This window comes from Centruroides sculpturatus, unplaced genomic scaffold (assembly GCF_000671375.1).
Source record: "Centruroides sculpturatus isolate CEXI.00-Female unplaced genomic scaffold, Cexi_2.0 scaffold581, whole genome shotgun sequence".
Classification (NCBI taxonomy): Eukaryota; Metazoa; Arthropoda; class Arachnida; order Scorpiones; family Buthidae; genus Centruroides; species Centruroides sculpturatus.
Genome location: NW_019384797.1, coordinates 136,221 through 161,279, shown reverse-complemented (window position 1 = coordinate 161,279; position 25,059 = coordinate 136,221). Strand labels below are relative to the sequence as shown.

Here is a 25,059-nt window from a genome sequence, read left to right as displayed (position 1 = left end):
AGTCGGTATCCTTGAGGAATTCACGTATTTTCCACGATTTATATGAATTACTAACAATAAAATCGTATATAAACGAATATAATTTGTTATATTCCTCGTTCTACGAATAAACTAAATTAATAATTAAAATTTAATTGATTTTATCATCACAGGAGAAGCAGATTATAACTATCAGATAATGGATTCTCTATGCAAATTTCCGATAATTAGTAGCTTGGAAATTAAATAAACTAGAATTACTAATCTGCCACGAAATGCCTTTCATTATATTGAAATTCTCGAAAGATTTCGGAAAGAAATTAATAACAAAAGATCATTTGTAGTTTCAAATAAGATTATTCCGTGTTTAATGCGATTAAATTGAGACTTTCTGTCGTTAATGCGATTTAAATAATCTTTACGTATGACAAATTCGACAATATGTAATTCTACACTGACCAAAAAGTCAGTTTACCGATATGTAAAGAATGTCAGTTGGATTAGTTAACTGATATTTGGACCACTTATATTTTAGTTTCTTTTATTATTATTATTATTCTCTTGCAGTATTTAGTATATTTTAATATATATATNATAAGATATTATATATATATATAATATCTTATATAACCTTATATTTAATTAAATAATAAAATAAAATATAAATAATTTCTAATTTTGATCACCAGATGTCAGAAGTTGCTTGTAACAGGCTACTTTCAAAACTTTGATATTTTCATACTTTTAACTCGATTTTCGTATGCAAAATTCGTACTTCCGTAAATCTTTCACCTTCAAATAAAAATTAAGAGCACTTTTAGTTTTCCTAAATACCAAAATTATTCGTTTATTTCCGTTTAATATATGGTTTTTAAATGTCCTATACTTCGGGGCGTGTTGCCTGATAATGAGCAACTTTAATACAGCTGTATAAGAAAACCAATGACGTAGTCCGTTTCATTTTAAAAAGGTTTTTATTGGCTTCTTTATCCAGCCTCATTAAAGCCGGTTCGATCGTATTAAAATAGTATTAAACGTGATAAATTTCGATTAAGCTGATTACAGGACGGTCTGACCCTCAATGGGGTCGATCAATGTGAAAAAATAGGAAGTGATTCCTTTAATCCGGATTCCTCATAGCAGTAAGCTGATATTTAACGTGTCAGCATACCTGGCCAAGCCGGGTTACTTACATATATCATTTTAGGGGCATCGTTTTACAGTCCATTACTACATTAAATATCAACATTTTTCAGACACGCAGCTAAATAAATAAACCAACGACATGATCTGTTTCACGTGAAACACATCGCATCGTTGCCTTGAATACTTAGCTATTTGGCACATGATTTTAATTTATAAATAACATATTTAATCTTTATTAAAAATTACTATGTTTTCAATGAGATAATATCATATTATTGAACTTTAATTCTTTAATCTGTGATATATCTGAACAGTTACTGATAAAAGAAATTGTTTTATGCAGGATGGAACCTTTGAAAATAAATAAAATTTGTTTATTTCCTATAATTATGGCTTTATGGAATTCTATTGGTATGATTATTTGTTTTTTAATAGCTTTACGCGAAGGGCATGCCAGTGTTTACGTTCCTTTCATAAGGTAAGTAAGTACTCTTTTTAATCTTATTCTAGAGTATTTGAATATTTAATTTTATCGTAAGAACGATTAATAGAAGGGTCAACAATACGAAATGATTGAAAGTCCTCTATTTAGAACTGTGATCCAGGTTTTTGGCCCGCTGTTGGGTTTGGTTTGGTTTATATTGCAATGCGACATGTGGGTGATTTGCCGAGATGGATTGCTTCCAACGAGGACTTTCTATGGGAAACTGGACCATATTCAGGTGTTACAAACTTGAATTAAACCCTGAAAGTTCCACTACCAGTGTTCGAAAGGTTTTATCTACTCGGCCATTGATGGTCAGTCCTTGTATTAGGGAAACGGAGGAGACCAAAATTTATTGTGCAATGTAAAATACGGTCTATTTTCAACACTAAAGAATAATAATATAACAAAATTTATTGCTTACAACATATATTTTATGGTGTTTTTGTGTTTGTTTCAGCGAAATTGGCGGAAAATTACCAGAAAGTGGAATTTTTGTGATAGTTTTAACAATTGAATTTCTTGTAGGTAAGAATTCTCAATTTTTACATACAGATTGATGAAGTTAATGAGCGAATTATTGGGGCGATTTTGGGTAAGGGCGGAAGTGTCACTTCCATCCTGGGAGTTTTTCTTGAGTAAAGTCGGGTACTTCGGATAGTAAAAAATTATTTGAGGCATATTGTTCTTTTCTGCACCATCTCTAAAGATTTTCGGATTTTGAGCCAAATATTTCATATAAACTGTGCCCTATTCTTAATAATTCAATTTGTATAGCTGTTTTGAATCTCAAGATCAAAGAAATCATCTTGAACGATCATTTTAAATCATATTTTAATTTTATATTTTTGTTTAGGTGCTATTATTGTGTTAATACGTTACATGGTCATCTCCAAAATTAATAATAGTTTAAGGAAAATCGACATTGTAAATAAAATCGCATTTGTCATTGGTATCATATCCTTTTGTGGAATGCTTCTCGCTGCTATTTACTCAGTAAGACTTTTTAAATTATAAATATATTAAATAATCTTATATATAAAACATCATAACTTTTATAATGATGAAAGGAAATATAGGTTCGTTTAATAATAATTACAGATGTATTCTATTCCCATTGTTCATTACATTGGAGCCAGAATTTTCTTCATTGGTCAAGCACTATACGAAATACTTCAAATACTATTATCTCATTGGATGTGCAAAAAATTCGACGAAATTGTCATGTTTTGGATACGATTTGTCATGTGTTTTCTTTCTATTATTTCTCTCATTGGAAGTATCCTTTGAATTTTAACGTGTTTACCAATGGCCGAGTGGATAAAACCAAAGAAAATTAGTATTTAATGGAAGGTTTGCGGGTTAACCACGTGGAATTTTCCGGGGTTTCCTTCACCTGAATAGGGCCTGTTTTCCATGAAATCCTCTCGAGAGGCACCCTCTAGACAGATCGTCTATGTGTTGTATTGCCTTCTTCTATCAATCCCAATTTTACGAAAAAACATTGGTAACTTATTGTCTACATATAATGATCCTTTTAGCTGTCAGTACTGGGTGACTTCCCCCTGCTGTATATAATCTAGTCTATTTTATCCATAGCATTGAGGTTTAACACTGGATGAAACCACTGAATAATGTAAGTTTTTCGCGGGTTTGAGCCTGATTACCAGAAGGCCCAGTCTCCCATAGAAAGTCTTTCCGTGAGGCAAAGCAGTGGACGATCTGAAAAGGAGGATCGCTTGGCAGATCGTCCACTGCGTTGCTGTATTCCATGCCAAATCACAGAATTTACTTTCCTTCACTATATCTCAGTGCTTATTATGTACCCAATCGGATCCAATCAGTGGATTTACGATTTTCCTGAAGCAAATAAAATTCCTGGAAATCAAGTAAGAAATTTCTAAATCAAATTCTTCAGTAACAAATTCAAAATTGATAACATATTATATTTAATTTTTTAGGGTTTCTCATTAATTTTATGGAGTTCCGTTTGCGAATGGTTAATGGTAAATTTATTTATTTTATTCATGCTAACTTTTACGAAAGAATTTCGCCAAGTCACCATTAATGTCTCCTTTACCATTAATGGACATATGGATGATCAAAATGGCACTTGCGAAACTCGGGAGACAGGTTGCTGAATGGGAAGACGACAATGATCCGTAAACAATGCTGCTTTAATAAATTTAAATTAAAAATTCTTATGAAATTAAATGATTCGACTGTAATAAGATATAAAGGATCCTCCGGAATAGCCTATGTTTATAAGTTTATAATCTTTCAATTAAATAATTCACATATAATTAATATAAACCATTATATTGTATCATTTTCATTTACGAAATACTTGATTTGTAGCAAGGAATTTTTATAATGTAATTAAAATGTAATTAAAAATGCAATTAATTTAAAATTAAACAGTAATTAAATTTAATTACTTTTAATTTTAAATACTCAAATCTTTTCTTAATCCCGAATTTTAATTATTTTTATTCTTTCGTTCTCTGGACCCTAAGAAAGTCTTTTTTTTTTTACCCGCTCGCTTCCACGTGTAGGACCATTAATGGCATGAGTTGGCCACGGGGAGTTTTCTGGATTTTCTTCTCCAGTCTAACATCTAAATAGAAACCAATTTCTCACAGAAACTCCTCCTGAAAGGCATCCTCTCGGTAGATTGTTCTGTGTTACGTTGCGATAGCCGAGTACTGTTCTGAGTAATTCAGGATCGAATCCGTGTCAGAGACCCTATCAATTTTTTTCGTGAGTGTTTCTGTCCCGAATAAGTTGGGCCTCGTCTATCGCTAGGGGCTACTCCCATTGTTTACTTGGTGGAATCAGTCATGGGCGTTAAAAATTATCCACGAAAAGAGAAGAATACTTTCCCTCTGTTACGTGTAACAGCCGGGAAAGTAAAAAAAAAACAATGTAATAAAACAAAGAAAAGTGTAATGAAATATATATTGTAATAAGAGACGATGTCACAATTGCTATATTTTGAATTCCTCACTCGAGTTTTCATGCTTTGCATCCTGTTACCGGAAATGGTAGGTAGAGTTAAATATCAGTCGATATAATATAAATTTGAAATAATATACAGTTATAGAATACGAGGAAATGACGTTTCACTTTACCTTAATGGTGTGACCAAATGATTGATTTCTGTTGCCTCTTTAACATTTAGTTATACGTGAAGATTGTTGACATTGCCCGTTATTGTGACACCAGAAGTGAATTTCTTTCTCTTTCAAGACAATTATCGAAAATATGAAATTTAAACATAGATAAAGTGCCTAATAATTTTTATTATCTGATACGTAAACAGGAAATGTCATATCATCCAATGTTGTAATCTGTAACACAATACAACACTCCGTTCACCCGCTATGGAGACTTGGGAGGTGAAGAGACTTCATTTTATACCCGTAATTATGACTTTATGGGTCCTTAGTGGAATGCTGATATGCTTTCTGGTAGCTCTACGCGAAGGTCACGTGAGTGCCTACGTACCTTTCATCAGGTAAGTGATTCATATCCAGGATGGATTTGTACGTAAGTTAAATAAGTGAAGTTTAGGGTTTCTATGAATTTATTAATTATGGCTTCGCATTATGAGGGTCTTACGTTTTTTATGTATCATTATTTGGTGGAGGGGAAATGGATCAAGGACGTAACATGACTTAAGGTAGCGAGTAAATAATACGAAAATCATACATTTATTAGTAATTGTACTAACAATAAAATGAATATTTCACTGTATAAAAGTGAAAGTAATAGAAGTGTTTTCTTGCTTTCACTTTTCACAAATGGTGACTAAGCAGAAAAACACTTTCGAAATTTAAAATTTGAAAGTAATGTTCCAGCTACAATACAATTTTTATCTGTAATATTGATCCGAATTTTATCTCTATAAAGATAAGTCGCAGTCGAACTGAATGATGACATCAGCACCGTATCTAGGGCCTGGCAAAAGGGCCCGGCTGATTCTAAGTATTTTAATATATCTAGTAGAGAATTTTTGAGGGCGCGATATCAGAATATTGTCCTGGGCGAGACACTGATAACGTCACGGTTCAATAGTATGATTTATATCGACGTCACGGTTCAATAGTATGATTACATCGCTGTGATTTATAAAAATATACTTTAAATGTTGCATTTTAATTATTTATAATTAAGTAATTTTTATTCTTGGATACGTGTACCATCCGGTATAAAATATGTGGGCTTGACCAAGCCCGTAATAGGTTTGAATAAAATAAAATCCAACTTAGTACCCATAGGGCAGAAAGAGTATTTTTTTTATTTTTTTAATTTATGGGGTTCCCTGTGTATATGTTGCCGCGTTAAACATAAACCTATTGTAAGATTACTCATCACAATTGGAAATTTTGCTCCCTTTTAGTGAAGCTGGTGGAAAATTGCCAGAAAGTGGTATTTTTGGAATTTTTCTCGCGTTTGGAGCCATGTTAGGTAATATATTTTCTATCCTGTATACATTTTATACTGAATAATTATAGATTTTTTTAATGTTTTTCAGGTATTATTACCATTATCATTCAATATTTCGTCATTTTCAAGTACAACAGTCGATATTCCAAGAAAATTAACATTTTAAACAAAATTGCTTTATTCGTTGGTTCCGTTTCATTTTTTGGTATGATTATTGTAGGAGCTTATTCGGTAAGTTTATGGGCATTAATAACGAAATGAACCACTGAACATTAGCCGCGGGTTCCCGGGCTGGTCACATGAAGTTTATCGGGTTTTCTACACTTGTGTAACACTTGATTAGAAGCCAGTTTCCATAGAAAATCCTTCCTTGAGACACTTCCTCTTTAGCAGATCGCATCACCGTATTTCATTAAGGTACCATAATACTTGACACTCTGTCAAGGGGATGAACATCGGGAGGAAACTTGCCCCAAGTTAAGTATTATACAAGTATAGAAAATCTGGAAAATTTCATCTGGCCGATCCATTAGTGAAACACAAATCTTATCCGTATAATTCAGGGGGTTCCCAACTTTTTTCTTCCATTGATTCCGTTGGGAATCCTTGGTTTAATGAATACTCCTAATACAAAATTATATACGTAGATGTACGGCATATTGAATGCTCATTTAATAGGAGCCAGGATCGTTTTCTATGGTGCACTAATCTACGGATTCCTTCAGATGTTAATATCTTTCTTCCTATGGCCTAGAGTTTACAGGATCCCAATTTTTCAAATACGCTTCTTGATTTGTATTTTGGCACTAATTTTTCAAATTGGAAGTATCCTTTTCTCGTTTACTAAATAAAAAACACAAAGAAATTTAACAAGTTGTTTAAACTTTAACATATAAATTAGTGATAATTATGTTTCCGCGTGGTATATCCCAATGGAATTCGAGCCATCCTCCATCAGAAAAGGTTCCAGGAGACGACGTAAGACATTTTGTACTTTATTTTCTATCCAGAAATATGTAATTTGATTTAAAATACAACTTTTATTCTAGGGTTTCGCATTGATTTTAGCAAGTTCTGCATGCGAATGGTTGATGGTGATTTTATTCTTATGTTTCTTATTAACATTTGCAAAGGATTTTAAAATGATTTCCTTGAAAATATCCATATTGAGTAACGATCAAAATAATAGAAACTCTGAAACAACGAGACTGATCAGCTGACACGTGTAGATTATAGGTGTGTAACTATAGGTGTGTAACTAGTGTTGCCAGCTTTTTCTGGTTACACATAAAAAAGTGGGAATGTTATTGTCATACCCATTTACTGTATATTCTTCTATTTAATATGGTAGCAACGTATGAAACAGATCTAAAACTCTACAGTCCGGGAAAAACCGGACGTTTGGCAACACTAATATGAGACTGTAAACTAAATAAACATTTTTTCGTGTGTTATAATGTGTATTATTTTTAATTTTAAACGTCAGTCAGTCACAAAACTCTACATATACTTCTACTGTCTTATATATTTGTAAACTTACCATTTGCATATCATAATTTGTATATTTATTGCATAGTTTACATAAAGATAAGGCAAAAAGGTTCAAGGCAAAAAGTACCATAATATACAATTAATAAAAGTATAAAAATCATTATAAGAAATAGGAGAAAATGTGGAGCTTCCGGGTTTTCTTTCTGTGACCCCTTGCCTTATACCATTAATCCAATCGTATGTAGACTTTCGTGGCTTTAGATAACACTATACAATATTGTAAAATAGAGTCAATATGTGATGATATAGCCAATTTATAGTTTCATATATGGTTCTTACTATTTCATGTTGAGTACTTCGTGAACATGAAGTTGTGCTGTAGTGATGACACGTCATATTGGCTTTTTTAAAAAACTCATTTCTCTCTGTGGGCACTAAGAGGGCCTATTTTAGCAAGCCCATTATGGGTTCGGCTAGACCCACAATGGGATGGACGGGTGGTGAGGAACGGGAAATATATTACGGAAAATAAATAAAGAATGTCTTTATCATTTGCTAATTATTTATTGACACATTGGAAGAATATACATAGAACCACACCTATTCTGTAAACAGATAGACAATTCTTTCGTACGAATCGGGAGTAAAAAATCCGTTCTTCTTCTTTCTTCCCATTCTGGGGGCAAAATTTGGAACCACTTTCACCTTTGTATTGCTCTGAAGACTCTGGAGCAATTTAGAAGCTTCTAAAGGTGACAATACACTTCCATCTGCTTCAGCGCATTCAGTTATATTAATGAGAGTTGCACCTGTTGAACAAGTTACATACATCTAAGTTTCACATTACTAGTGTTAAATGATGCTTCATGTTAGTAAATTCATACTTACTTAAGCAGCAGAGAGCCAACACGTAGCAATAGTTGAGGTACATGTTGCTAGTCCAGTTGCAATGGTGTTATGTCGAATCGACGACTGGCATTGGCTTTTATAGGGTATTCTTCGACAGTTTACCATGAAAAATCTATGTTTAATCCCTTAATGTGGCTTACATTTCATTATGATTGATTAATGTTAACAATGATGGAGAAGAAATCCGTTTGGATTAACTGATGAATAACGAAACGTTTTTAACTCGATGATCCGTAGAAGGATGTAAAGCTGGAAAATGTCAGTTTTTAACTGAATTTTAATGAAATTTACAATAATGATAAAGGTAAAACTACACTAATACAACATTATTAATATTTTTAATGTAAATTAATTAAAAATTAACGATGTACATGTAATTGCTTAAACGTAAATCCTCTTTATTTTTCGTATTAATTTGATTAACAATTTGATGTTTATTTTTGTAGAATTTTCATAAAATCTTCTAAAATTTTAATTAATATTACACTAAATATATAAAATCTACTCATTATTTAAGCCATAAAATCATATAAGCAGTTAACATTATAACTTAGAGAAACCGTAAAGCGGTGTTATGTAACCCCACTTTACGACTTTATTAATATTTTATCTTCATTGAACGAAATTTTTGTTGGTCACGTCTATAAAATAAGTTTTATTTATACAATTTCCGAGAACCTTATATCAATTTATTACGATGCTCTTATGGGAAACAAGAGGCTCGTTTAACGACGATTTTCCATGAAATACGAACATGTGTCCCTGAAAAGAAAGATATTCAGGATATTTGAAAAGAGTTTAAGCATTTTTTAAAGTAAAAATGCTAAAAAAAAGGCATGTTCTTTTGACTACCCAACTTTTGAACGTTGTCTTCAATTACAATTACATGAATGCCAAAAGTGCCATAGTGATGTGTTTCGGTACTAATCATTTCTATGGAAGTTCTTCCGCATGTTTTGAAATGTCACTCGGATTTGGTAGCATTTGCAGTGTTAAATATATCTTTAGACAACGTTGAGTATTAGGTACTTTAACTATAATCACGCCGATACTTCCGTGCACAAGCAGCCATGTTTTTTAAAAAAAAAGCAACATGGCTACTTCTGCAAAGGAAGATCAACACTTATTAATTGAAAATCACTTAAATTAACTAAAAATAAACTTAATTTTGAAGGAATTACACTTACTGAAACAGAAAATTGACAACAGAAACTAATAATTGAAAATTCTGTTTCTAGCATTGTATTTCCAGAACCGCTAATGATTCTGTTTGTTTGCTCGTGTATCAGGAAAAATGTCACTATTTAATCTTATAAATCTTGTTAGACGGTAATTATTCAATCAGTAGATTATACTAAGCCAAAGAAACATTAGTTTTGTTGTAAATATTGGATTAACAGAAGGAAAGTATTGTTTATTCCTGTATTCTATAATTAAGGTTCCTATAGAGGAACCTTAATTATAGAAAAAGTTGCTATAACATAGGCTTAAATTATGGCTCGAAAACAATGGCTTGTCTTCAAAGTATCAACAGCTACAATTTAATTATATTTAATCATATAATTGCTGTTTCTTTAAATATTTTTCTATACAAGATACATTGAATTGTAACATTTATTAAAATAACGTGTTATTATATTGTATTTAACAAGAGATGGAACCCTGGCACCCGTCTCCTGCTAAATTGCTTACTAATTATTCAGATTTTATAGCCCGATAAAGGAATATGGTTGTTTGCTTGAAATACCGACTAACGGTATTTCAAGCAAACAACCATATTCCCAACCATATGGAAACAGATGATATTTTAACAGTTTTTAGGTTCTATTTTACCGAAAAAAATTACTAAATTAATAAGTAAGCTGCAAGAGAAAAGTCCAAATAAGAGTTTACCGAGTGGACTTTCCTTTTGCAGTTCACTTATTAACAGAAGAAAACTTACTAAACGCAAGTTGCGATTACGCGCCTTATGTAGAGTTTTCTAGGTTTTCTTCACTTGTCTAACACCCGAATAAGGAGCAGTTTACATAGACCCTTTTCGGCAGATCGCCCATGTGTTGCTTTACTTTATCGCATCAATTTTATCTTCCTACTACCGAAAACTCCGTGAGTACTTTCTCATTATTCACCCACTATCCATATCAGGTATTGATCCATTAGGATCGTTGCTATTGTAAACGAGATTCCAACGGCTTTATCGGATTAAAATACAATTTATCTCAATACACTACAGCACTGGCATTTTTATAAAAGCCAATGTATGTAAGGCAACTTCACTATTCAACCAGATTCGTGAGGAAGATGCGCATCAACTATCTACTTGCTCTTGTCTTCTGCTGTTTTAGTAAGTACTGTTGCGTATAGAAGAATACTATTGTAAGATATATCTAATAATTCTGACTCTATTATTCATACTATTTTTTTTTTCTATTAATAGGTACAATCAGCATCATAATGGCGGTTGTTTCGGCAGATGATGATGTAGTAATGTCGTTAGACGATGCCTCCAAACTGCTAGAGAGCCTTCAAGCTAATAATAAAGTTAAATTAGTATCGAATTTCGTCCCTAGAATGGGAAGAAGAAAGAAAACTAATTACTTCTCCATCCCGAGTGGCTACGAAAGAAATTTATATTCATTCGCAGAATGACTAAAATTCGTATTTCGTACCATTGTACATGATTACTGAGAAAGCCAATAATTAATAAATGTTTCATAAACTATCCAATGTATCTGCCTTTTTCTTTTCCTCAACTCTTTCAGAATACCCTAAATTAAAAATTAATTTAATTTAGTTTAATCCTAATTGTTAAATTTACCAACAGATGGCAGCCTAACCACCTACCGTTAGCCAAATTCATTTGTATCGGATTATTTATTAGCCTTAATATAACCCACTAGATAATCCGGCAAATAGTTTGTTAATAAATAAATGGCAAATTTAATTATTTATATTTTTATTAACTATCACTTTCACGATTGTAGACTTTAAATTGATTAGACTTTTTTTTTTGCTTACAATTTGTGTTTATTTTAAAATATTTTTGGTAGTTTTCGTTAAGGGTTAGAAAACGTAGTAAAAAAAATTATAGTTAAGCCTGTATATACATTATTAAAGTGTTACAAAAAAGGAGATTTAGAGTTTATCAAGGTTAAGTCCATATCATTTATTTTATTTATTAATAGTGCAGAACATTATATAAATTACCAAAATATGTAGAGCCAATGTGAATGTCATAGGAAATGTAATTTCTCATGTCAAAAATACAAAACTATTTCATCCCAAATACTATTTTTCATTATACCGAATCAAGTAAACTTGTATAGCACACTTTATGCAGTGTTAAAGTTAATAAATTATTTTTAAAAAGTTTATCTTTATCTGGATTAAATTTCTGTGGTTATTTAAATGTATCATAGGATAAGCTATGGTTTCCTAATTATATTTCCATACATATGTAATAAAATAAAACAGTAAAATGCAAATTTATTTACTTATTTTACCATTACCTACGTATTGAACAGATACGTTATACTCAGAACATTATGTACTGTACAAAACTTTCACAATACGTAACAATATAACAGTTTTAAAGAGATTTCTATATAAAACCTAATTAAATTAAATCGAAAATAGTTATATTTTCGATTTATCCACATCCTTATCTATACATTAAAATTATCATGTTATTAAATTTTTTATAACCCAAATATATTTTTTCTTTCTTTATACGTGATATAAAATTAAAAATGTAATTACGAAAATAAGATTTTTTTGACAGAACAGTAGAAAAAATGTACAAAAATGCTTGAAAACGGTAAAACTACCTACTAACCAAATAGATAAACTAACTTTTCGCCGTAGTGCGACTCTCACGCCAGCTATCGGCAACCTGATACATTAACTCTAGTTGAGATCATAGCTCAAGGACCAGTATATCTATCGAGTCTGGTTAAGTTACGGCAACGCAACACTTGGGAAATCTGTCTAGGGGGAATGCCTTCCAGGAAGTCTTTTTAAGGGTAACTGGCCAATATTAGGCGTTACAGACGTGGAGAAAACCCGCAAAACTCCATATGGCCAACCCATCATGCCGAGATGCGAACTCACGACCGAACTACCAGTGTTCAGGGAAATGGAACCGCTTGGCCACTGGTGGACTAACACATTACTACTAATGCGATATTGTATTCTTTGTTTAGAAGCGCTTATTCTAAAACTGTACGTCACATTTTTTTTTGCGTAAAATCAAATAAAAATGTCAGCAGATTAATTGAAAATCAGGCATATTATGTAGGCTTTTTAACGTAAAAGATATAACACTATACAAATACTGTTAGTGGCGGGTTCATGCCTAACCAATGGTTTAACCGTATAGAGTAAATTCCATGTGCTCGTTGGTTATTGGGTTTTCTTCCTATATATAAGAACAATGATTTTATATACAATTTAAGAATATACAATAAAGTGGTTTTCGATGTCCTTTCTCACACCTCAGGAAAATAACAGTCTTACGGTGGAGTCGACCTTTTATTAGAGGCTGCTCATCCGCCTCACTATGCAAAATGTTACAGGATTTCCTTCCGGTGAGGGCACAAAATAGAAAATATGCATTTGATAAACTTGCCAGGACTATAATTGGTAAATTTATATACAGTTTAAGACTATACAGTAAAGTGTTATTGTATAGGAATGGAGCCCTATATAATATGTGTCTGGCCGAGTCCATAATGGGCTTGCTAAAAGAGGCCCTCTTAGTGCCCACAGGGAGGAAAGAGTACAAAAATCCATCAATGTAATTTATTGACCTTTAAAATGAACAAGTTTGGTGTATATTTGTCTTACAAAAACACTACGATGAGGCTGATTATCTGATGTGATGAGTCAGGCATTTGAGCTTCATCTTGCTGCTGCACAGTCGCTCATCGTAGGCATCATCATCTATGTTAGCCATAGATGTTCGGTTTAGTGGTCTTCGTGGCACTATTGGCGTCTGTGTATATGCTGAAGAAAATCAAACTTTGTAGGAACCGAATGTTTCATGTAAATAAGTGTATTCCTTCTGTGTTCAAAGTGACGACTACAAATAACACTACCATTGCTCAATTTCCATTGATCCGTAAGTCGGCATACAACCATCTGTCTACGTCATACTTATGCACTTTTTTTACATGGCAGTCTAAGGCGGCGCTAGTTTCTACGTCAACTTTTACCCGATTCGGTGTCTTGTCTGCAATTACTAATAAAGTTCGATAGATTTATTTTCATTTTATCATTAAATAATAATAATAATAATAATGTTTATTTTAAAATTACTAAAATTACAAAATGATAAAAAAAAACTTTTGTATCATTGTAACTTTACAATTCTCTCACCAGGCGTCGTTTAGGACGTCATTTCCGACCTATATGTTCTCTTTAGGTAGACACGTGGTGCAGGTGATTCGCGGACGTTTTCTGTTGCCACCGGCATCTGTTATTTCTTCTGTTATAGATTCAAATTACGTGAAACATACGAGGAAATTGAGCTTTTCTAAGATGGAGTATCACACGGTCGAAAGAGGCAAACCTTACAGTACAGATTACAGAGTATATTTCTGTAAGTTCTATACTTACCTTACGTTTTTATTTATTAAAAATCTATAATATTTTAGATTGCAGTTACTTGAGGCTCCTCCTGATTACGGGTATCTAGAATTTTACAAAGCAATCCTTAAAATATGCCCAAAGATTAAACAGCCATTATCACTTACCTTGTATAAGAATACGGCCATTCGGCCATTCACTTGCCTTGTATAAGAATACAAGATAAGTGAAATCTTAAATTATGTAGGTGTGTCATTTATTGATACATATTTCCTTACGGTATTTCGACGTTAAATGCACAATTTTATAAAATTACCTTATAATTTTCTAAAGAATATTGCAATTAAAATTAATTAACAGTATATTAATTAAACTTGCTAAATAGTTAAATATTTTAAAATTCATTGAGTATGTAGGAAATAAACTTGTTGACCTTGTAGGAAAGAACAACCAGTTTCAGATAAAAGGCTGCTTTAAGTACTCCTCCTCCTCCTCCTAGTACATTCTTTCATTGGTGAACTAAATTTTGATATTTTATCAATGAAAACTAATGATGATTATTTAATAATAATTAATAGTGATTACAGGAAATGTTCAATATTTTTCTCCAAGCAAAAAGGAGGGTCCCTACCCACCTGAAAAGTCTGGGATTTTCATTAATGTTTGAAAAAAGTCATGGAAAGACGGAATTTGCTGAAAATTCTTAAAAAATGAGGAAAAATCGGGGCTGTTCATCAGTTTTTTTCTGTTATTATACCTAAAGTCAAAGTTCTTAAGGAGTTTTTTAAACTCACAACTGTATCAAATGAGCTAATTTTAACTTTTACAGATTTTGCAATTTTAGACTTAATAATTGAAGATTTATTATTCTATTGTATTGTAAGAGGTATTTTAAAATCACTCAGAATCAGATCTTATAAATTGTAATCACTTTGTGTATTTTTTTAAATTTTATTTAATATTCATACAGTTATTACAGACATTTACTTTGTTTTTTTACTGACAGTGCAAATTAATTTTAAAAACTAATATTGATTGATTATGTGAAGAATTATTATAAAATGCAACAGGGAGGAGAACATTGTGAAATGCTGAGGGATGAAAGTCTCAAATATAACATACAGCAATATCAATTGCCATTTGTAAATTTTAAAACAGCTGTATTATTCAGTATTATGAATTTGAAAGAAAAATCTGAGCTCAATTCGAGCTTCGAATGATACATTTGGGACCTTAACAGAGCTATAGAGCATACTCATAGGAACTAAACAGTTTGATTATTTTTATCAGCTTATTATTAATTTATAAAGTTTAGGAAAAGTGTATCTTTACAACAATGTTTACAATTGCTTAAAATTGCATCAAACTTCTTACAAGGACATCTGAAGGTCCTCATTTACGAGAATACAGTTGATTCTGTTGAGGACCTTGCTGCTTGAATTTCTTGCACTTGTTACGTCTGCACACGTGCAAGAAATACTCGGCATCTTTGAAACCACAGGCGAATCACTTCATCAATGCTGCCAAGCATGAATTTTGGATTCACACAATTTTGGATCTAATGATTTAACAATTGTGAGAATTTAACTTGAAGTCTCTGATCCAGTTCTCCATAATTATTATGGATATGAATCAAGGCATTATTTCGCCTTTGCTATACTGATTGACTCTATCAAAACCACAGTTTAAGAGTATTGGAATATTGTGGCAATTATTTAGACATTTTATATTTTATAAGTGTGTGTATTAAGGAAATTTTTTATAATTTTTAGATATTTTGATCATATTTGTGATACTATTCTGAATTTGTTGTTAAAACAGGCAATCCTAACCATCCTGGTTACTCAGATTAATTAATTCATCACTGTTAAAAGTGCATTAATTAAGTTTTGTTGTTAAATCCAAAATAAAAAATTAAAGGAAACTATGATTAATTTATTGACTACATTTATTTCCTTGTATTCTACAAAGATGATGCAATAGTTAGAAATTGCAAAGTAATATTTCACTTACGTACAATAAAAATATAAATATGTATTGTACCTAACATTATTTTTATTTCTCACTACTTACTGAGACTTATAATAAGAGAATTAATTTTTGTTTGTTGCGTATATTTCAATTATAATAATTTTCCAATAGTTTAAAGATCCACTCACCAATTTAAAGGCTCGGAGCAACGAGAAGTCAAATACATTTTATAAAATCTTTCAGAAAACAAAAATATTTTACATTGAATAACTCATCTAATAGATTCTGACTTTAGATAAAATATTTGGGTATGTTTTTTTAAACTTTATTTTGCTTCTGCAAATAAAATATTTAAAACTGTATTTGACTCTGTACCAAAATAACAAAATTTACAATATGTAATGCATTTTAAATTATCTAAAAAGTGTGTTCTATTCACTTTCATTTCATATTTAATCTTTGGATTTTTATAAAATTGAAAAGTATGGGATGTCGCCCGCCTGTTGGAGCAACGGTCTTCTGCTAATGGCTTTAAACATAAATACGACAGTTCTTTCTCCTTGCAATGATAGCAAATTTTCTACAAATTATGATTACCGTACTAAACCACGCGTTACGGTTGGACATTTTCTGACATGTGGTAACGGAAAAGGATCTGTAAATTGCAGCATCCTTCGCATTGTCTCATACTCGTATATTCAGGATTTTATTATCCAAGAACAACTTAAATTGAGACCATCTAAAATGGTAGATACTTTGATGATACTTAGCAAGCAAAAAGAAATAAAGTAAGCTTTCTGGATTGAAAAATTATTCAGAATTAATGTGATAGATTGCAAAATTTTCTTGATGGCTGCATTTGAGGACCTCTGGTTTTGAAACAGAAAATGGACGAATATGGAAAAATAAGTACAGTGGAACCCCGGTTAATGAACGTCCTGGTTAACAAACTTTTATTTTGGATAAATTTTGTCTCGGATAACGAACTTAACAGCTTTTTGTGTCAAATTTGTAAGCTTGCTGACTTTTAGGGAAAATCAGTTAATCGTGTGTCGGTGATGGTCTAGGGTCCATTCGTACGTTGGTGGTGGCGGAGGAGACAAAGATGACAATTATTTTACAGTGAAAATCGTTTATTAGAACAGGAAGATGCTTACGTATTTGAGGTAGTTGGAAATGGCTTACCTACAGTATTTTCTTTCAGCACTGAGGAGTGGCATATTGCTGGTCCTACGATAGTGCAAGCTGATCAGTCGTAGCCCCAGAGCGGACGAGATGGGTTCGCTTAGTTACAGAAGTGATGGTAGGTGACTACAACAACTGGAGTGGTCCGCGAGACACAACACAAATTTTAGCGGGCATGACTTCTGGCTTAATCCAGATGATGATGACAGATTAATCATCGTAGAATTTTTAGGAAATCTGCATTTTGACCTTGAAATTCGAGGTTTTTATAATATGTCTTCCTTGAATCTATCTTTTGATTGGTCCTGCGTCCCATTCCTCGCTTCCCTATTGTTTTCTTCTTTGTCTCCAGGTGAAAACCGAAACCAGATCAGGTCACGGGAAAGGTTTGTTCCCAGGCGTTTATTTGACACCTGTTCATCGACTCTGATCAGAGATTGTTGATAAACCTATAATCCTTTCGCTCATAATTTAGCCTATTGTTTCTGCTATCTGTCATTTTAGAACTTTAACGATCGTATGTGATGTTTTTATACCCGTCAAATCTTTCCTTTTTTCCGAAAATTTAACCTAGATCGACTGTTTATGAGCACGTTTTCCTATATTTTCATTAAAGAAAACCCATTTTACAAATAAAATTACAAAAATACTGACGTCTAGAACGGATTAATTGTATTTGCATTAATTTCTATGGGAAAAATTGCTTCGGTTAACGAACGGATTACGTTCGTTATCCGGAGTTGCACTGTATTAAATGGTATCAGAAGATAGAAACTTAGACTCCTAGATATACTGTATCTGTGAAAATATTTTAATATCTTTTACATAGATATTAAAATATTTTTATGTAGGGGGGTACATGAATTTGTAGATCGATTCCTTAACATTTTAAGTAGAACAGGCCTTTTTCATGTATTCCCCCCGCCCGTTTAACCATTTGCGACACCACGCGTCGTTGTCGTAGATCGCGATCTACTTTTTGGAAAGCGGTAGCGTGTAATGTAAAGTAAGTACTACGTCAACCGCATCGAAATTAATTTCGCCATTACTTCGTTATTTCCATCGATAAAATTCCAAATTTCGAGTGTAATAAATGTCATATAACCACTATAAACGCACTTAATTTCATAAATTAACACTTTTCTGTTATTTTAACGACGATTTTAGCTCCGAATCGATATCGATTTCGCTTTCAAAATTGAAAAAAGTTGTTGAAAGTCATCTTCTTTCCTCATTTTTTTCTTTAACTTAGTTTCTTGGAAACTATATATAATTTTATGAACGCGTTTCTCACGATAGGAAGTCATTTATTGTATGTTTTGCTACTTTTGGATGGCGCGTGTCGATAGTTGATCGATCGATCGATCGATCGATCACTCGTACGTGACGTCCTTCACCGATTATTTTCGTGTTAAATTATAAATTTATTATAAAATTTTATTTCAAGATTAAACTGTTTCTGCCTGTGCTCATTTTTCTTCCAAAACTTCTCCCACAATAGAGCAGTTTGGTAGAATATAAGGAGGGCAAAAGGAACAAATTGACTTTGGCTTGAGGAATTTAGACTCCTACAATAGAAAATAATTTACATTTAACTAAAAGAGCGAGAACTTCAATGTTTGTTTTATAATGTTAAATGGCATTTGAGCATCCAATCCCGTTACATGCTTATAATTATAAAGTACGATAAATATAACGTAAAATGCATCATGCGCAAGCTCTATATTCACAGATGATGCTGTAATACGTTAAATTTTCAAATGGGATTCGTGCGATTCTAAGTAAAAATACCTCATTCGGTGTTAATTACGATGGAATTAAAGCATTTACGAGGCATGCCGATTGCAAGAAGATTGAAAAAAGAAGTACATCTTCTCATTTGCTTTCCATTCCTCCTGGTCAACCAAGTAATTTCCAACTATGGTGACACAATGGGATAGTTTTTTCGAGTAAAAGGCTGTAATTTTTTGGAGGATAGTGTTGTAATATTAACTTTATCCAAAATAAGATTACAAATTTATTTTGCAGTACACAATAGAAGCATATCCACATTCAAAAAAACCTGAAACTTCTCTATTTGTAACATTGATTCTGGATTTCTCAATCATTTTCCATTCTTAAGCTTGTTTATTAATTAATGAATGTACCATGTTTTTAATGTAAATCGTTAATTTTTTAAACTAAAATAAATTTTAGAGAGTGTTCGAAAGAATCCGAATCGGGTAAAATTTTGATATTGTCCCATCACTAATAATTATTACAGAATAAATTTTGCAAACTGAATTAATGTGTGTAATTTGAGAGTATAATGTATTGAAGAAGCAAACTCTATCCAATTCTGTTTTGTTTTAGACGATTCAAATGGACCGGTATCGCCCTTCCACGATATACCCATGTTTGCCGATAAGGAGAATAGAATTTTCAATATGATTGTTGAAATACCGAGATGGACCAATGCAAAAATGGAAGTAAGATTTAATTTTCCTTAGTTTACTCCGACACAAAGATATTAAAACTAAAGACTATGATAAATATTCGGCACACTTCCGAAACAGATAGCCACTAAAGAACCTTTAAATCCTATAAAACAAGATGTCAAGAAAGGGATGGTAAGATTCGTACACAACTGTTTCCCCCATCATGGCTACATTTGGAATTACGGAGCCATTCCACAGGTATCTTTATTTTACTTAAAACAGTATAATCACACTTACTCAATTTTAATCTGTTCTGTTTTCTCAGACTTGGGAATGTCCACATAACTTGGACGAGGCCACGGGTTGCAAGGGAGATAACGATCCTATTGATGTCATTGAGATCGGATATCGGGTAAGTGAATAGGTTGTGCAGACGGTTTTTAGAAATAATAACCGATTTGTTTTTTTGTATCTTAGGTGGCTAAAAGAGGAGAAGTTCTAAAAGTGAAGGTGTTAGGTGTTATGGCACTGATTGATGAAGGTATGCATACACAAATCATGTTTAAGTTTAATTCTACTGTAGTGAAACTTAATACTTTAAATTGTTGAATAGGCGAGACAGATTGGAAAGTAGTTGCTATCAGTATTCAAGATCCATTGGCAGATAAATTAAATGGTAAGTAAATATTCAATTGTTTACATGTGCAATATCAAGGTTAGTGATTCAAGTTCTGTTTCAGACATTGAAGATGTGGAAAAGCACATGCCTGGTCTTCTANTCTGCAATTACTAATAAAGTTCGATAGATTTATTTTCATTTTATCATTAAATAATAATAATAATAATAATGTTTATTTTAAAATTACTAAAATTACAAAATGATAAAAAAAAACTTTTGTATCATTGTAACTTTACAATTCTCTCACCAGGCGTCGTTTAGGACGTCATTTCCGACCTATATGTTCTCTTTAGGTAGACACGTGGTGCAGGTGATTCGCGGACGTTTTCTGTTGCCACCGGCATCTGTTATTTCTTCTGTTATAGATTCAAATTACGTGAAACATACGAGGAAATTGAGCTTTTCTAAGATGGAGTATCACACGGTCGAAAGAGGCAAACCTTACAGTACAGATTACAGAGTATATTTCTGTAAGTTCTATACTTACCTTACGTTTTTATTTATTAAAAATCTATAATATTTTAGATTGCAGTTACTTGAGGCTCCTCCTGATTACGGGTATCTAGAATTTTACAAAGCAATCCTTAAAATATGCCCAAAGATTAAACAGCCATTATCACTTACCTTGTATAAGAATACGGCCATTCGGCCATTCACTTGCCTTGTATAAGAATACAAGATAAGTGAAATCTTAAATTATGTAGGTGTGTCATTTATTGATACATATTTCCTTACGGTATTTCGACGTTAAATGCACAATTTTATAAAATTACCTTATAATTTTCTAAAGAATATTGCAATTAAAATTAATTAACAGTATATTAATTAAACTTGCTAAATAGTTAAATATTTTAAAATTCATTGAGTATGTAGGAAATAAACTTGTTGACCTTGTAGGAAAGAACAACCAGTTTCAGATAAAAGGCTGCTTTAAGTACTCCTCCTCCTCCTCCTAGTACATTCTTTCATTGGTGAACTAAATTTTGATATTTTATCAATGAAAACTAATGATGATTATTTAATAATAATTAATAGTGATTACAGGAAATGTTCAATATTTTTCTCCAAGCAAAAAGGAGGGTCCCTACCCACCTGAAAAGTCTGGGATTTTCATTAATGTTTGAAAAAAGTCATGGAAAGACGGAATTTGCTGAAAATTCTTAAAAAATGAGGAAAAATCGGGGCTGTTCATCAGTTTTTTTCTGTTATTATACCTAAAGTCAAAGTTCTTAAGGAGTTTTTTAAACTCACAACTGTATCAAATGAGCTAATTTTAACTTTTACAGATTTTGCAATTTTAGACTTAATAATTGAAGATTTATTATTCTATTGTATTGTAAGAGGTATTTTAAAATCACTCAGAATCAGATCTTATAAATTGTAATCACTTTGTGTATTTTTTTAAATTTTATTTAATATTCATACAGTTATTACAGACATTTACTTTGTTTTTTTACTGACAGTGCAAATTAATTTTAAAAACTAATATTGATTGATTATGTGAAGAATTATTATAAAATGCAACAGGGAGGAGAACATTGTGAAATGCTGAGGGATGAAAGTCTCAAATATAACATACAGCAATATCAATTGCCATTTGTAAATTTTAAAACAGCTGTATTATTCAGTATTATGAATTTGAAAGAAAAATCTGAGCTCAATTCGAGCTTCGAATGATACATTTGGGACCTTAACAGAGCTATAGAGCATACTCATAGGAACTAAACAGTTTGATTATTTTTATCAGCTTATTATTAATTTATAAAGTTTAGGAAATTTATTAAGGGTAAATTTGATAAATATACAGGATGATTCAGAACTCATGGAACAAACTTTAAGGAGTGGTAGAGCACACAACAAAAAACATTGTTTGTATAGGAAAGTATGGGTGCAAGTGACATGTTGAGGCACAAACACAAGTAATAAAATATGAAAGGAAACATAAATTGTTTACAAATAGCATTTTTGACAAGTGTATCTTTACAACAATGTTTACAATTGCTTAAAATTGCATCAAACTTCTTACAAGGACATCTGAAGGTCCTCATTTACGAGAATACAGTTGATTCTGTTGAGGACCTTGCTGCTTGAATTTCTTGCACTTGTTACGTCTGCACACGTGCAAGAAATACTCGGCATCTTTGAAACCACAGGCGAATCACTTCATCAATGCTGCCAAGCATGAATTTTGGATTCACACAATTTTGGATCTAATGATTTAACAATTGTGAGAATTTAACTTGAAGTCTCTGATCCAGTTCTCCATAATTATTATGGATATGAATCAAGGCATTATTTCGCCTTTGCTATACTGATTGACTCTATCAAAACCACAGTTTAAGAGTATTGGAATATTGTGGCAATTATTTAGACATTTTATATTTTATAAGTGTGTGTATTAAGGAAATTTTTTATAATTTTTAGATATTTTGATCATATTTGTGATACTATTCTGAATTTGTTGTTAAAACAGGCGATCCTAACCATCCTGGTTACTCAGATTAATTAATTCATCACTGTTAAAAGTGCATTAATTAAGTTTTGTTGTTAAATCCAAAATAAAAAATTAAAGGAAACTATGATTAATTTATTGACTACATTTATTTCCTTGTATTCTACAAAGATGATGCAATAGTTAGAAATTGCAAAGTAATATTTCACTTACGTACAATAAAAATATAAATATGTATTGTACCTAACATTATTTTTATTTCTCACTACTTACTGAGACTTATAATAAGAGAATTAATTTTTGTTTGTTGCGTATATTTCAATTATAATAATTTTCCAATAGTTTAAAGATCCACTCACCAATTTAAAGGCTCGGAGCAACGAGAAGTCAAATACATTTTATAAAATCTTTCAGAAAACAAAAATATTTTACATTGAATAACTCATTTAATAGATTCTGACTTTAGATAAAATATTTGGGTATGTTTTTTTAAACTTTATTTTGCTTCTGCAAATAAAATATTTAAAACTGTATTTGACTCTGTACCAAAATAACAAAATTTACAATATGTAATGCATTTTAAATTATCTAAAAAGTGTGTTCTATTCACTTTCATTTCATATTTAATCTTTGGATTTTTATAAAATTGAAAAGTATGGGATGTCGCCCGCCTGTTGGAGCAACGGTCTTCTGCTAATGGCTTTAAACATAAATACGACAGTTCTTTCTCCTTGCAATGATGGCACATTTTCTACAAATTATGATTACCGTACTAAACCATGCGTTACGGTTGGACATTTTCTGACATGTGGTAACGGAAAAGGATCTGTAAATTGCAGCATCCTTCGCATTGTCTCATACTTGTATATTCAGGATTTTATTATCCAAGAACAACTTAAATTGAGACCATCTAAAATGGTAGATACTTTGATGATACTTAGCAAGCAAAAAGAAACAAAGTAAGCTTTCTGGATTGAAAAATTATTCAGAATTAATGTGATAGATTGCAAAATTTTCTTGATGGCTGCATTTGAGGACCTCTGGTTTTGAAACAGAAAATGGATGAATATGGAAAAATAAGTACAGTGGAACCCCGGTTAATGAACGTCCTGGTTAACAAACTTTTATTTTGGATAAATTTTGTCTCGGATAACGAACTTAACAGCTTTTTGTGTCAAATTTGTAAGCTTGCCGACTTTTAGGGAAAATCAGTTAATCGTGTGTCGGTGATGGTCTAGGGTCCATTCGTACGTTGGTGGTGGCGGAGGAGACAAAGATGACAATTATTTTACAGTGAAAATCGTTTATTAGAACAGGAAGATGCTTACGTATTTGAGGTAGTTGGAAATGGCTTACCTACAGTATTTTCTTTCAGCACTGAGGAGTGGCATATTGCTGGTCCTACGATAGTGCAAGCTGATCAGTCGTAGCCCCAGAGCGGACGAGATGGGTTCGCTTAGTTACAGAAGTGATGGTAGGTGACTACAACAACTGGAGTGGTCCGCGAGACACAACACAAATTTTAGCGGGCATGACTTCTGGCTTAATCCAGATGATGATGACAGATTAATCATCGTAGAATTTTTAGGAAATCTGCATTTTGACCTTGAAATTCGAGGTTTTTATAATATGTCTTCCTTGAATCTATCTTTTGATTGGTCCTGCGTCCCATTCCTCGCTTCCCTATTGTTTTCTTCTTTGTCTCCAGGTGAAAACCGAAACCAGATCAGGTCACGGGAAAGGTTTGTTCCCAGGCGTTTATTTGACACCTGTTCATCGACTCTGATCAGAGATTGTTGATAAACCTATAATCCTTTCGCTCATAATTTAGCCTATTGTTTCTGCTATCTGTCATTTTAGAACTTTAACGATCGTATGTGATGTTTTTATACCCGTCAAATCTTTCCTTTTTTCCGAAAATTTAACCTAGATCGACTGTTTATGAGCACGTTTTCCTATATTTTCATTAAAGAAAACCCATTTTACAAATAAAATTACAAAAATACTGACGTCTAGAATGGATTACAGTCGACCCCCCCATAACACTGTTGATTTTTCTGTTTTATACGAATTCCATGTTGTACGAGTAACTTAGATTTTACAAATACATGTGCCGGGCTGTGAACGGCTCACGTATTTGTAAAATCTAAGTTACTCGTACAACATGGAATTCATATAAAACAGAAAAATCAACAGTGTTGTAGGGGGTCGACTGTAATTGTATATGCATTAATTTCTATGGGAAAAATTGCTTAGGTTAACGAACGGACTCGTGGAACGGATTACGTTCGTTAACCGGGGTTCCACTGTA

The 25,059-nt window shown here is 32.1% G+C and overlaps 2 protein-coding genes across 2 annotated transcripts in view; both read left to right on the top strand.

Moving 5' to 3' along the window:
- The first annotated feature begins 4,708 nt into the window (after positions 1–4,708).
- Positions 4,709–7,515, top strand: LOC111629416 (DNA damage-regulated autophagy modulator protein 1-like). The gene is made up of 6 exons (XM_023373314.1): positions 4,709–5,126; positions 6,012–6,079; positions 6,147–6,289; positions 6,706–6,883; positions 6,960–7,036; positions 7,108–7,515. The coding sequence occupies exons 1-6, from the start codon at positions 4,993–4,995 to the stop codon at positions 7,276–7,278; spliced, it is 771 nt and encodes a 256-aa protein (XP_023229082.1). The 5' UTR covers positions 4,709–4,992; the 3' UTR covers positions 7,279–7,515.
- Positions 7,516–13,849: 6,334 nt separating this feature from the next.
- The window catches only part of LOC111629418 (inorganic pyrophosphatase-like), a 17,160-nt gene continuing 5,950 nt past the window's right edge, over positions 13,850–25,059 (top strand). Inside the window, exons 1-7 of the mRNA XM_023373315.1 lie at positions 13,850–14,057; positions 19,553–19,668; positions 19,756–19,875; positions 19,943–20,029; positions 20,095–20,158; positions 20,231–20,293; positions 20,358–20,393. Coding sequence (XP_023229083.1) covers positions 13,868–14,057; positions 19,553–19,668; positions 19,756–19,875; positions 19,943–20,029; positions 20,095–20,158; positions 20,231–20,293; positions 20,358–20,393 — 676 coding nt within the window. The 5' untranslated portion in view covers positions 13,850–13,867. The remainder of the gene's footprint in view (positions 14,058–19,552; positions 19,669–19,755; positions 19,876–19,942; positions 20,030–20,094; positions 20,159–20,230; positions 20,294–20,357; positions 20,394–25,059) is intronic.